This window comes from Centrocercus urophasianus, unplaced genomic scaffold (assembly GCF_019232065.1).
Source record: "Centrocercus urophasianus isolate 14NV4802_14NV808 unplaced genomic scaffold, USGS_Curo_1.0 seq_17, whole genome shotgun sequence".
NCBI lineage: Eukaryota > Metazoa > Chordata > Aves > Galliformes > Phasianidae > Centrocercus > Centrocercus urophasianus.
The window spans coordinates 18,319,500-18,333,570 of NW_024884722.1; the positions used below are offsets into that span (position 1 = coordinate 18,319,500).

At 45.8% G+C, this 14,071-nt stretch overlaps 1 protein-coding gene across 3 annotated transcripts in view; it reads left to right on the forward strand.

The window, feature by feature from the left end:
• PAX2 (paired box 2) overlaps nt 1–14,071 on the forward strand; it is a 77,767-nt gene that overhangs the window by 49,606 nt on the left and 14,090 nt on the right. For all 3 annotated transcript variants that reach the window (XM_042817772.1, XM_042817773.1, XM_042817771.1), the window contains exons 6-7: nt 2,731–2,906; nt 4,684–4,810. In XM_042817772.1, coding sequence (XP_042673706.1) covers nt 2,731–2,906; nt 4,684–4,810 — 303 coding nt within the window. The remainder of the gene's footprint in view (nt 1–2,730; nt 2,907–4,683; nt 4,811–14,071) is intronic.

Genomic DNA, 14,071 nt, shown 5'->3' on the forward strand with positions numbered 1-14,071 from the left:
AAGTTCATTTCGCCAGCCCTCTGCCACCAGATCAGGCAATCAATAGGGGCAGCAGATATCATATATCACCTCTCTCCGTGCTAGGGAGAGAGCACCATAATCTCTCGCAAATTTAGAGTGACAGATTTGTCAAGATCTGAAGGGCCTCTGAATAAATGAAGGAAAAGAGACTCCTACAGCGACTTGGGAAAGCTGTAGTTTCAGCTCCTTCACACAAAGGCATGGCCCAAGCACAGAAAGGGACGTGTGCACAGGGCTCAGCAGGCAGACAGGGATCGTAAATGCAATTGCACCTGTGCACAAACCTGACCAAACATGCAGGGTAACTCTCGCAGGGTAAAATCTGGTTTACTGACAGTCAGCACAAGCTCACTCACACCAAATGCCATGCATACTGTAGGGCTGCCATCCTTGGCGACCAAATGCGACCTAAACCAGCCACCTCACACAAATGGCTGCTCAGGCATGTATGGTGATGTAGAACCAAGAGCATCTCAGAATCACAGCCTACTGCAAAATGTGTATGTGTATTAATGGCGTGCACAATCATGCACACTAACTAGCATGTGGAAAAATCCTCAAATGCAATCCAGCCAGCCAAGCCCTTGCTTTGTTTTCTCTTAGACAAATATGTCATAAACTCCAGATTTCAGAAATTTCTGTTGTGCAAATAAGACTGGAGAGAGGAGAAAATGTCAGGAATCAGAGCCAGTAAGCTTTGCTCTGGTTAGGGGTGGAAAAGAAAGAGAAGGGGATGCTCGAGGGAAGGCTGCTGGCTGGGACAAATCAATATGTAATATTTTCTATGGTCTTGAGAGTGGTACTGTACTACGTTACTGTATATAATGTACTATTGATTATATCATATCATATAATCACCTATAAACGGATATATCTCATATCCAGAAGGCAGCGGGCTCAGTTATTACTCTGGGCCACCAGATGGGCATTACCCATGCCAGGAAAATACCCATCTTAGCACCATCCATGAGCTAAAAGTGGAGCAGCAGAGTGGCATGGTTCTGGCCATTGCACAGTGAATGCCACTCCAGGCTTGTGGGAACACTGCCTGGCCATGAGCACATTCACAGGCACATGGAGGAGGGAAAAGGTTTACAGATCCCTCAACCACTTCCTTGCAGGGCAGCAGGTTTCAGAGATTCACAGACTAGAAGACACTGAAAGAGGCTGAAGTATGAGGAACAATAGTGAAAAAGCAGAAAGGTAATTGTAATGTAAGTGGGAGAACCTGATCTTTGTTTAGACAGGGTTATCAGACAGCCAGGCTTGTGTCTGATGAAACAGCAGGCAGAGATTCTGCATGGAGGGTATGGAGATATATCAGCATGGGTGAGACAGAGGATTATAACCAGTCACACCAAAGTTAGACCAAGGGGTGATAGCACAAAGATACTCAGCACAGTTGGAGAAGATTATAATGAGCAGACTTGCCTCAGATGAGATGAAGGATTACGACAAAGGAAGATTCACTTCAGCTGGGACAGGAGGTTATAACAGACAGACTCACCTTGGATGTGACAGATGCTAATAGCAGGAGACTCACTCACTTCAGATAAAAAGGGGTTATAACAGAGATAAATGCACCTCATTTGAATTGGGGGATAACAGGGAAAAAAAACAGGTGGGTGATAAGATGGTTTATCACAGGGAAAGCTTCACTTTGGATGTGATTCACTTTGGGGCAGGACATTTATAATGGACTCATCTCAGACGGGATGAAGGGGCTCTTACAGACATGGGATGGCACAGCAGAGACCGAGACATCCAGAAGGTGACAGAGGCACTGCAGGGTGATTAGGTTGTTCTAGAGGGCTGTTGCACAGACAGAGATGCGTTTCTGGTAATTCTTCTACCAAAAAGGGGCTTTTTTTTCCTAGGAAGAAAAAAGGGTTGTAAGAAAGGCCGATTCCCAGTAAGGAATACAATAAGCAATACAGTAATTCTTTTTAGGTAGAAAGGGGGCTCTCACAGACAAAGATTCACATATTTTAGGAGGGAGTTTTATAACTGAGATATGGGTTGTGATAAATTATGAGCTAGTACATAGCAAAATGGGACTGAGATCATAACAGAAATAATGTATGTTGAATCGGACAGAGCGCTCCATAGCTTCTCTGTTGAAATGTGGAGTCGGGCACAGGATTATCCGTGTTATCCAAGGTGTTGAAAAACCCATCTGGGATACGACAGGCCATAATCAGATGAGAAGGAAACTGTAATGGAGATACAGCTTGTATTGGAAGCGGGAAGTTACAACACAGACTGCTCCCTTCCAGACTGCAGTAGAGGACTTTCTCCATTTCAGGCTTCCTCAGCCCTCTGCAGTGCAAGCCCACCCTCAGCACTCTAGATTTTCAGTGAACCGCCTCTCTGGTAGCCTCCTAGCGATGCTAATCGCTGTGCTTTGCTCCCATTTTATGCTCAGCAATGGAGATTTGGCAATTTTTAACACTGAAAATCAGTGGAACCGCAACTCATCTCTGAGCTGAGCACCGTTCTCCACAGCCTCGCTCACACCAGGCAGGAGCATCCCACGGAGCAGGCCAGCAGCCAGAGCAGACAGAAGGGGCTTCCCGCCCGCAGCCGGCCCCCCTGCAGCAGCGCGGCTCCGTGTGCAGCACAGGGCCCCTCTCCTGCTGCCCTGCTCTTGCCCGCACCCGCTGCCGCCCCTGCTGCTAACTCCCTGTTTTCTCTGTCTGTGCCCTGCAGATGTATCCGAGGGCTCCGTTCCCAACGGAGACTCCCAGAGCAGCGTGGACAGTTTGCGGAAGCACCTTCGTGGCGACACTTTCACCCAGCAGCAGCTGGAAGCTTTAGATCGAGTTTTTGAGCGTCCTTCTTACCCTGACGTCTTTCAAACATCAGAGCACATCAAATCCGAGCAGGTGAGGGCCTGGCCTGGCAATGCGGACCTGTAGGTGCCTGTAGGGTGATGGCAGGGAGATTCCCTCACTGAAGCCCCTCTCTCTTTCCTCACCCCCTTCTCTCACAGTGCCCTGTCACTGCACATACATCACATTCACATTTTACAGCACTTCCCAGTTGTAAATGTATCACTGTACTGATGCACACGTGGACACAAACTGTCTCCCATCCTGAACTTGCCATCCACACGCACAGTGCTCTCCTGAAACCTCAGCTCCTTTCCCTGGCACAGTCACTTACCACACACACACACACAGCGCTGTGATTGCACAGCCACGAATGCCAGCAGGGCACGGCACAGCACAGGAGCTCTCACTCTCACGTCACACAAGAGCAGTGAGTGCAAGCTTTAATCGGGCTTGGAGCGTTTTCTTTCTCAGCGCAAGGCTGAGACTTGACTCCCGTCTCCAGCCCAGTTTTCTGCACTTCTGCAGCACTGCCCCCCTCTCCCTGCCTCCCCCGCTCTCCCGGCCTTTTATCCCAAAAGCTGTTTGTCTTAATAAAATGAAAATCAAAAGTCTTTTTAAACCGCCCCAAGCCATAAACCAACAAAGGAAGAGAAGGAGAGGTTGGCTGTGGACTCCCTTCATCCCAGAGTCCCTGGGTTTATTACAATGAATAACCTTTATTTACTTTCATTAGACTATTAAGCACCAGCACAGTCATTTTTCCCCCTGAAACTCTGAGCAGGGCCCATAAAGCAAATCCGAAGCCTAATTGAGTTCATTTTAATTTCTCTCCGATCACAGCGAATTACTCTGGTGATAAATCAGGGGGCAGGCTCACCCCCAGTAGAAGGCCTAATTTGCAGCTAATTACAAAACTGATTTCTACAGGAAGATCAATACGAGAAGGAATTGGAAATGACGAGGCAGTCCTAGGCAGGCAGGGATGGGGCGGGGAGGGGGCAGCGCGCGGGGAGCCTGCTGCAGGAGGGGGAGATGTGGGGAGGGGGCTGGGGAAGCGCCTGGAAAAAACACAGCAGAAAGAGCAGAAAATCAGTTTTAATTTAACCTAATATTAATCAGAGCAACTTTTCCTGCTGTTCGGTAGCCTTCCCGGTTTCTCCAGCTCCCGCGTCTGGTCCGGAGGCTGCCACAATAAAAAGGCAATTACCACAGCCTTTCGGACAGGACACCCTTTCAGATTCAATGGCTCTCCCCCTCCCACCCTTCTGTTAGCCATGTGGCTCCCCCCTCCCCAATTTCATACCCCAGTGCACAGAGTGACAGAGGCAGAGGATGAGGCTTCTTTGTTTGTTTTTAAAGAGCTAGGACAGGGGCAGCGGCACAGGGGACAGAGCTGGCTGCAAGGGACCGGCACCGGCTGCTTCCTTCAGCCCCACGTCCCGGTCACGCCACGGCCATCTTCTGCCCTAAGTGTCCTTGTCACCGGGGCAAAAGTCTCCCCTTTGTCCCCCCCGAGTTTGTATAGGTGGGCGTCCCCTTTGCCCACAGCGCTGAACGAAGGCTCGACCATGTCTCAGAAATGGAGGCAGATCCCATGCCCAGCCTGACCCCTCATCCCCTCCACAGCAACACGCAGGAGGGTGGAATAACTCATCCCAGGTCCCCTGCCTGCAGCCCTCTTGTCACTTCATCTTCTCCATTTCCTCCTCCTCCTCCTCTTCCATCTGTGCAGGGGTTTGCATCTCTCCTCTTCCTCCCTCCCATCTGTACACTGCTCCCTTTCTCTTGGCGCATCAATAGCAAGCTGTCTTTCTCCTCTCTTCCCCAGGGTAATGAGTACTCCCTCCCAGCTCTGACCCCTGGTCTCGATGAAGTCAAATCAAGTCTATCCACCTCTGCTAACCCAGACCTGGGGACAAATGTGTCAGGACCCCAGACGTACCCTGTGGTGACCGGTAAGCTGCCTGACCAAACAGCAGAACCAAGCTTTTAATTTATTTCCCTCATCACCATTAGCTTCTGCTTTTTCTGCTAATACAAGATACCCCTCTCTGGCAAATCTGGACAGAGACAGAAAGACTGTGGAGGAAGTTAGGGGCCAAGGGAAGCTTACAATTCAGTGCTGGCATTATGGGGTACACATGGATGTGCCCAGGTGCGACTCACAGACAGGCATCCCTGAGAGTGAAGCCGGCACTTGTATGCCCCGTGGCTTAGAGATGGCTGCTGGAGAAGCACAGCTATGTCCACATGTGCACTGTGACTTTTCCCTCTGTGTCTGTGAATGAGAGGTTCATAGTTCACCTATGCATTTGGGAGAAATACTAATTTAAGTTTTCTTCAGCCCCGGCATTTGGAACGGGCATTGCAAACTAAATACTGAGGTCTGCCGAACTATGACCGTGACTTCTGTAAGGCCAGGAGTGTCTAATAGCAGCTGACAAAAGAAGGTCGTTCACAGCCTCCCTCCTTCCTTTACTTGTGGGCACATGAAATCCAGGCGTGGCTGGGAGGGAAGAAATGATAGCAAATGCAAGGCAGCAGAGGAACTGGGATGGCAGAAGTAGGAGGCAATTTGGGGAGACATTTCCTCTGCTGGTGGCATCAGCCAGCCTGGTGACACGGCACTCCCTGTTAGATGGCCTAGCTCATGCATGCCTGAGCCATAAGGAGACGCTCTGCTACCAAAGCCCCTTCTTCTAAAGCTTCAGTTGCTGCTGCTCTCTCTCATACGCTGCCCTTCTCCTAAGTCGCTTAAGCAGCCAGCGAGGCCCAGGGGATTTGCCCCTCTGTGATATTTCCCTCTTGCCTTACAATCACTGTGGCCCCTCCAGAAATTTCACAATATAGTTGACAAGTAAGTTATGGCAGAGATATAAATCTTTGTTGCCTCTTGGCTCAAAAGCAGGCCTCTGGTGGCCCAGAACAGACAGCACTGGCGTTTCTAGCTCAGTTTTTCTTCTTGTAGAAGCTGCAGCTAATAGCATTATTGCCAAGGCGGGTTGATTGTTCACCAAATGCTGAACAAAGGGATGATGTTGCATGCAATATTTGGCTACCAGGAACTCTGAGACCAGGCAGGATCAGTAGCAGCTCTCCTAGATAGAATCATAGAATCATTACAGTTGCAAAAGACCTCTAAGTTCATCTAGTCCAACTGCCCACCTCCCACCAATGTTGCCCACTAAACCATGTTCCTTAGTACCACATCTACCCATTCCTTGAACACCTCCTGGGACGGTGACTCTACCACCTCCCTGGGCAGCCCATTCCAGTGCCTGAGTGCTCTTTCAGAAAAGTTTTTCCCAAACCTTCCTGGTACAACTTGAGGCCATCCCCTCTTGTCCTATCACTATTGCCCAGGAGAAGAGGCCAACCCCTACCTCGCCACAACCTTCTTCCAAGGAGTTGTAGAAGGCAATAAGGTCTCTCCTGAGCCTCCTCTTCTCCAGACTGAGCAATCCCTCAGACATTCCTCATAAGACCTGTGCTCCAGTCCCTGCACAGCTTTGTTGTCCTCCTCTGAACATGCTCCAAGGCCTCTATGTCTTTCTTATAGTAAGGGGTCCAAAAATGAAGACTCCCCCACTCAAGACTCTGCCTCACAAGGCAAAGACACAGAGGATCCAGTGTGAGGTCTGCAGGATAGTATGGAGCACCGGGTGGAGGTGAACTATTTAGGAACTGCCTAGAAAGCTTGACACCACTGACTTCTCAAGGCCTTTTCTGCTATCAGGCTTGACCCAGGATCCTTGTAGCCAAACAGTTTCTTAGCTAACCAGAGAATGGCTTAGCTATGGCAAAAGTGTTCCATCTTTCTTTGTATTCGCATGTGCAAGAGAACACTCAGCTGGTGTCTGCCTACCATTTAGCAGACCTACAACTCTTACAGGAAACACTTCCCTCTGCAAGGGGGGCAAAGCCAGCAGGAGAGCACCACTGCCCTTCCTTCATGGAATGCAGATTCCCTTAGCTGGATTGAAAGGTGAGGTGCCTACAATCACAATTTAATATTCAATAGGGCCATTAAAGTAATCTTTTTCAGTCCTCCTTTCTAAGAGGTGGAGCATTTCAGGCTGCTGACATGGTAACTGAATTTCTGAAGGCTGGGGACACTGCACAAGCTTTGTACATGACTCTCAGAAAGGGACAAGAGGAGACAGATTTGGCCCCATGGAAGAGGCTGTGGGCTGAGGCAGAAAGTCTCCTCTTTGTCCCCACATCCTGCGCCATCCCCACCCTGCTTCCCGCAAAACTCCCAGCTCGGCTCAAGAATATCCCCATCTGATCCATCTGGATCCAAGAGTGAGAAAAGTTCATTTCAAACCCAGCTTGACATTCCCAGGTGGCAACTTAGTGCTAACATCTCAATCTGTATGCAACATTTCAATCAGCGCAGAGTAACAAAAGCAGAACTATTAGCGCTGGGAGATGTTCACTGGTGGTAATGATGGGGAAACTCAGAAAGTGGAAATGAAAAGGGAAAAAAGACTCTCAACACCCTGAAAAGCGGTGGTGAAAGAAGGGCAGAGGATTTTTCCTCTACACTTAGGCCAGGATCCAATGTTTGGATTAATTGTGCCATTACCCAAGAAAGGACTTCAGATAATGTTCATTCTTAAAATGTTTTTGTTGGCAATTAAATGGTTGCAATTATTGATCTTCATTGATCGAGTATCCCTGATTTGCATAATCTATTAAAGATGAATGATTCATGATATGTTGCTGCGGGGATGGGCAGTGCTTTAAGGAAGGACCAGAGAGGTGAGGAACTCAGGGCTGCCTCCTGATCCACCTCTGGGCAGGAGCCAAGAAAGAGGCTGGGAATTCACAGCTCCCTCTCTCAAGAAGGGATACTGGCATCATAGTGCGTACTGAATTGCTGGCTGCCTGGTTTGCTACTGTATGTATATTAGCTCTGAATATATCTCTGCTCTTGTCCCACGTGATATCTGAAACAAATCCACCCATACAGCACACAAATTCTGTGTGCAGTTATTTCAGGATGTAAGAATGTTTCCCCAGCTCTGTCTTCCCAGGCAGAAAAGGTATCACTAGCTCTTTCCAAACCAAAGCTGTCTGACACTGGATTCTTGCCCTTTCAGAAGACCTTAGAGAAAGTCCTCCTTTCTCTGGCTCATGATGAGTATGCCTGAGCATGTTCTCTCAGCTCTCACAGGTCTAAGAACGTGCCCCTCCAAACATCAAAACCTCAATAATAAGTAACTGAAATATTAAGTAAAGGTGATGCTAAAATTCCTTTAGCTGTCTGTGTGCTTCATAGAACTGATAGCTAGAAATGCTGGCAGTCACCTCCCCAACATGCAGAAAAGCTCTCCCCAAAGTTCTAGTCATCAAGTTCTGGTCATACAAACTCCTAGGACAGGAAACATGTTTCTACTGCCCTTTATAGAGAACAGACTGCAGGCATTTGCAACTTTCACATGAAGTACCAGAGAGAAAGCTCTTAAAAGCTGCCTGAGAACATGGTCTCATCTCTTCCTGCACAGGCAGGTCAGTGAGCCAGCTCCACCTTGCCTCATGTTGCGTGTCTATGACAGTCAAACTGGCAGAGTTCCTGACAGCTTCTTGGGCCATATCTTTGGATACCAGTCAGGTTTCTTAGAAGCAAAGACCTGAAGTTAAACATACCAGTATAAGGCACATACATGCAGTTGAACACTAAGACAAGACATCTGCTGATCAGAGATTTTCTACTTCAGTTGTTTCTGTTGAAGGCAAACAGATCAGGCAGTATAAATCTGTACAGGGCTAGGCAAACACAGAAAACTTCAGTAGCTTTCTTTTGTCCAGCACTTTGCACAGGACTTTGATTTCTGGGAAGTACCCAGCAGGTAACACCCCAGAGGTGAGCAGAGAAGCTCAGTTTTTAGTCACTGGCAACAGGAGTACTTTAAAAGCAGAAACTGCTTACAGAGCCTAGAATCCTTTGAGATCCCTCTTTAAATACCACTGGAAGTTGTGTCTTTTGGAATGTATGTACCTGAAGTGAGGTATCTTCAAACCAGACTTAGTTCTGGAGAAATAGCTGTGAACAGTCCTTTCCCTCTCCAGGAGCTAGCCCAGAGGCTATTCAGTAGAAAGGCAGCACTGTGGGAAATCAAATACAATGGACTTCATTAAATCCTGGCAGTTTTAACTAAATAGACTTCGTTTTCCAGCGCACTGCAACAGTGTGATCTACAAAGAGGAGTGAGGCAAAAGTGATGCCCAAGAAAAGGAAGCAAAAAAAAATCACATCAGCAACTTCTAACACTGACCGCAATGGGAATATGTGAGCACTTCTCTTCCTGTGAGGAAGTGTATGAGCCCCTCTGTGCCATGGTTAGTCTCTATAAACAGGAACAGGTATAATTTAAAATCTTCATCACTCTCCAAACCAGCTACCAGGCTCTCTATAGAAAATGTTTCCTTTTCACTGGGAAATACATAATGACAACAACTACTCACAATCCGTCAGACAAAGGCACCAAACAAGCACAGATTCCATAGGTCTCACTTTCTGCCAGGCCTTCATCTCTGGCATGGGGTCAGATTTCATCACATTACATCAATGTTTAAAATTCAGCTACTATTTTCAACATGCAAAAATCATCCTAGTGACTGGATGTAGGGCTACCTGATGTCTAAAAGTCATGCAAAAGTAGTTAAACAGCACCTGAAAGTTTTAAGAAAGTTGGGATGCTAAGCACGGATAAGCGGCTGGCTAGACACCTGCGTCCAAAGTTTTCTGAAATGATAAACCAGCTTTTGAGGACCTTATCCTCCTGCAAGGTGAAAAGATGATATTTCCTTCGTTTCAGCCTAGTGAGTGAACTGAAGAGAATTTTGTTCTGTTCAATAACCAGGTCATTCAAAAGTAAGAAACAAACTAGGATTTGAAAAAGCAGGAACATTTGTTTTCCTCTGTCAGTGAGTGAATTAAACTTGGTGTGAAAGGATGAGATCTATTAGTTCTAAAATCAGGTTCTATAATCACTTCAATTTCCTCCATATATATACATATCTTTTCCTTCATTTAGTAAGTCATTTTTAATACAAAACCTGCTTAGAAAGGCTTGCCTTTTTTTGTTCCAATATATTTGGCAAGTCAGGAAACTTACAGTCATTTTATATAATTAGCACAAATAAATTGCAAATACTGTTTTTAATTGAATTCTAATTTCAATTCAAATACAACTTGACACAAATCACACAGAAAAAAAATGTTAATAATCTAATAAAATAATAATATGGCCTCATCATTCATTATTTTCCCATATAATAATATGTAAAGACAAGTTACTTTAAACACCATAATTGCTTAAACAAATGTGCACAGATGCAATTCACCTACTTGGCAAAAAATGAAATAACCACGCTTACTGTAAATTTTGTATTTGTCTAAATACTTATTACCATCCTAAAACTTGGCCTTTTAGAAAAGAGCCAAATAGTGCAAATAGTGCAAAACTGATTAATCCAGCTTGCTTTTTTCAATAATGATTGAAACTGACCATTAAACTCAGTTATACCTTTATTGTTACACTGAGAGGGGGTTCATTCCTTGTTCATATGGTGAAAATTTGCACTTGGTCTGATTTCCTCCAGCTTCTGACACCAGTGAGCAACAGCTCTGGTGAAGGCTTGAATGAGCTGATTCAAGACTTCTCTAATGAACCAAGGGCCACGCACTGGCTTTGGTGATGGTGAATCTTCCAGATGAAGACCAGCAGCCTGCTGCTCACTATCATGACTACAGCAGCCAAGCAGCCTGTTAGGCACATCTCTGGCTGCCCCAGTGTCCCAAAAATGGACCATGATAATCACTCACACTGCTGCTGCGTGATTGTTATGATCCCGCCATAAAGGACTAATAAATGAGACATTTTCTGTGAGGATGGAAATGTGCCAAGTTAAGCACATGGAATTGCTGCAGATGAGGGACAGAGAGGATGAGGAACGGCACCGCGTTCCACATTCTGCACTTCTGAAGTAAGTGCTTGCTTCTGCAAGGAGGCTGCAAGCCTCTACTTGAGTTGCAGAAGTGGCAAAAGTTCATAGGGCCTCTAAATCTCATCAACTGTTTCCCATATCTAAAAAGAGATAATATCTTCTCATCATGTTAAGGAATTTGGAACGGCAAAAGGCGTTACTGCTGTTCCCTGAGACCAAATGGCCGAGGGTGATGGATGATCAGATGAATCCCTGGAACTGACAGAAACAGCAGGGCAAAGCAGGAATCACACGAACTATTACCATGCTTCCAACGGAAGCTTCGCTAACAAGAACTTTATGATGCTGAAGAAGGCAGCTCATGGACCTGAAAGCACAGTGAGTTGAGGAACCCAGAAATGGATGGGACTGAAGGAAATAATGCCTTCCTTAATTAGCAGAAGCGTTACAGCAAGCGCAGTCAATTGGCAATCCCTGTCCAATTTCCTTAGCAAGGGGTGGCATTTAGGCTGCCACACGCTGTGACAAAAAGGGACTTCCTTTGTAGAGACGAGTTACACAGACTTTCCCACAATTCAGTTTCTGCCTTTTCTTTTGAGGCTAAATGAAGGAACAAATAAGTTTGGCTACAATGAAAATTTCTGGGATGTAGATATTTGCTCACTGACAGCAAAGACTGTGCTTTATATCTGAGTTAAGCAACAGCTGTCAGCAGATGTTAATAACTTTTGATCTCCATCAACTCTGTTGGATTTAACCAGGCCGGCTGCTTGTACAATTAAAATTGCCCACTGCAGTCTTTCAGAGAAATGGAGAGCTTAGGGCAACCTTTGGCCCTTCTTTGTAGGGGTAGGATTACCCTGGACTCCCCAGAAATATCCATCCGACTTTCTGATCAGCAGACTACCCTTGTGATGAAAGTTGGGGAGACACCTATTGGTTGTATGAACTGCATGAAAAAATAATGTGCTCTGTTCTAATTACATTTCCCAGCATATATTTCAAAAGCATTTTGTTTAAGATGTAACATTTAAGTCCCTGCCTGCCAGGGAATGTGAGCGTATGCTTCACTTACGGTGGGTGGACTGTAATCTGTAAATGCAACACCCGAATGGGCTGGGACCCAAGAAAGGGAACAACAGGATGAACTCACTGAACTTGTGTGTGCCAAACATACAGGCACAGCTTTTTCCTTCTGACTTTGAAGTGCATCTTCCTCTATCAGTTTCCTCTGCAAACAAATGTAGTTAGAGCCACGGAAAGTTGACTTCAGTGGAGTTAACATCAACATTAACAATATTCAACCTGTTTCAAAGATTAAGTCCAGGTCATAGGCAGCTCCATGTTTAGCTAGGTATGATGGCTATGAAAGGTCAGTTTCTCTCTGAAGAAACAGACAGAGGCATGCCAGATTACGTGGAGAGCAGCAATTAATTAGATCAGATGAAAAATATAGATTTGTAGAATTCAGTTTGGTAAAAAATGGGATTTAGTGGATTTAAAAATTTGACATCATGGTATCAACAGTTTTTACTTTCTTGGAAAGCAATCCAAGAGTAATTCTTTCAATCCCTTTTTTTTATTATTATTATTTTTTGTTAAGCATATATTTAATCAATCCACAAGTTAAGTATTGGGCTAGGAATCTGGATAGATCTTGCAGAAACTAAATAAAACCTGGATGTGAAAAACTTATTCTCCAGTCAGCACGAGTTTAAAGAGAAGGCAAGAAACGTACAATGAGAAGTAGGTTAGTTTTTGCATACTTTCTAGGTGCTCTAGCAAAGAGTTACTAATACAGAGAAAGAAAAAAAAAAAGACAATTTTTATCTTCAGTGCCACCTGCATACTGCTCTTGCAAAATAAAGCCAGGAAAAGTGGTTCTTCTGACATGGCAGAAAGCAAAAGTCAAGACAGGCTGTGTTAGTCCAGTCTGGTCTTCTGCACGACTTTTCTGAGGCAAGATTCTCACGAGATGAAGCAATGCAACTCCACTGACTGTAGTATAAAAGCACAGTTTATGAACACTGAGAACCCCCTCCCGTTCTGCTTGTCACACTGAAACCTTTCTAAGGAATTTATCAGCACGGAGGAAATGTAAATATGGAAAACTTCAGTGGTGGGTACAAGCAAAGGGACCCAAACCACCTGAGATAAGCTTCAGCTTTGACACAGGCTTCCTGCATGACCTTGTGTACATCTTCTCTGTGCTGAGTTCCTCGCAGACTAGGCTGATCCCTGGGGGATGCCGTAAGGATACGTGCTCCAAAGAGTATGAGGCACTGAGATCATGAAAATATTTTAGAAAGACAGCAGGAAAAGGTGAAGGACTCCAAACACTAACAAGACCGTGTGCAGTGTTGTCAAGTGGGAGCACACAAGTCAACTCTTCTGGAGGGATGTGCCATCCTGATATTCTTCCTTTACTGCAAAGAAAAGGAGCACTAAAGGCAGCTAGATCATCTTCCAGGAAACCAGCAGTGAAAAGCAAGCCGCTTATCCAGTCCTGTGACCCCCCTGCTTCTTTCCCTTCAGCAGCAGAGAGCACGATAAAAGCTGAGATGAGTCTCTGTAGGAACCCAAAGCTGTGAATCTTCCTCTCACCCTGTCTGGCCAAAATCCCTTCATTCGCAGGGGGAATTTAGGCCAGAGATCACTGGTTCTAGCTCTCCGCCAGAATAACAGAGGAGAGGGTTAGAAAGGAAGAAAAACAGCCATAACTCAGCAAGTACAGTCAGAAAGAAAGGAGCTGGAGATGCAGAAAATATGTAGTCCTCCGCTATTTTTCCAGCTATATCCACACCCTGCTGACCCTTCCAAATTTCCCCCACCCCATTGGGTGATATTTGTTTGCTCAGAAAGAAGGCTATCGTGTACCTTTTAGAAGAAAGGAGTCTGGAAGATGAATAGATTTCTGCTCCCTTGGAGAAGGGCTGTACCTCATCCCATCCCCCAGCCATTTGCAGGTCCATTTCCATACTAGTAAGACACTGTTAGATACCCTGGGATCCCCAGTACCATCTCACCACGGGACCCCCATGAGACTCAGAAGTGCCAGGAGAGCTGGCTTGCGGGCCCTAGCAGGACTTGGGACAGGAAAGGCCAAGTACAGAACTTCTTTCCCTGTTCTCCTCCCATATACAAAAAGAATTATTAGAGACTGGAGAAAATCAGAAGTAAAAACAAAATCGGTGCAGCTGAAGTTTGAGATGGTTAAAATGAAAAATGGGACTGTGTCACTCACAGGTGGATAGATAGAT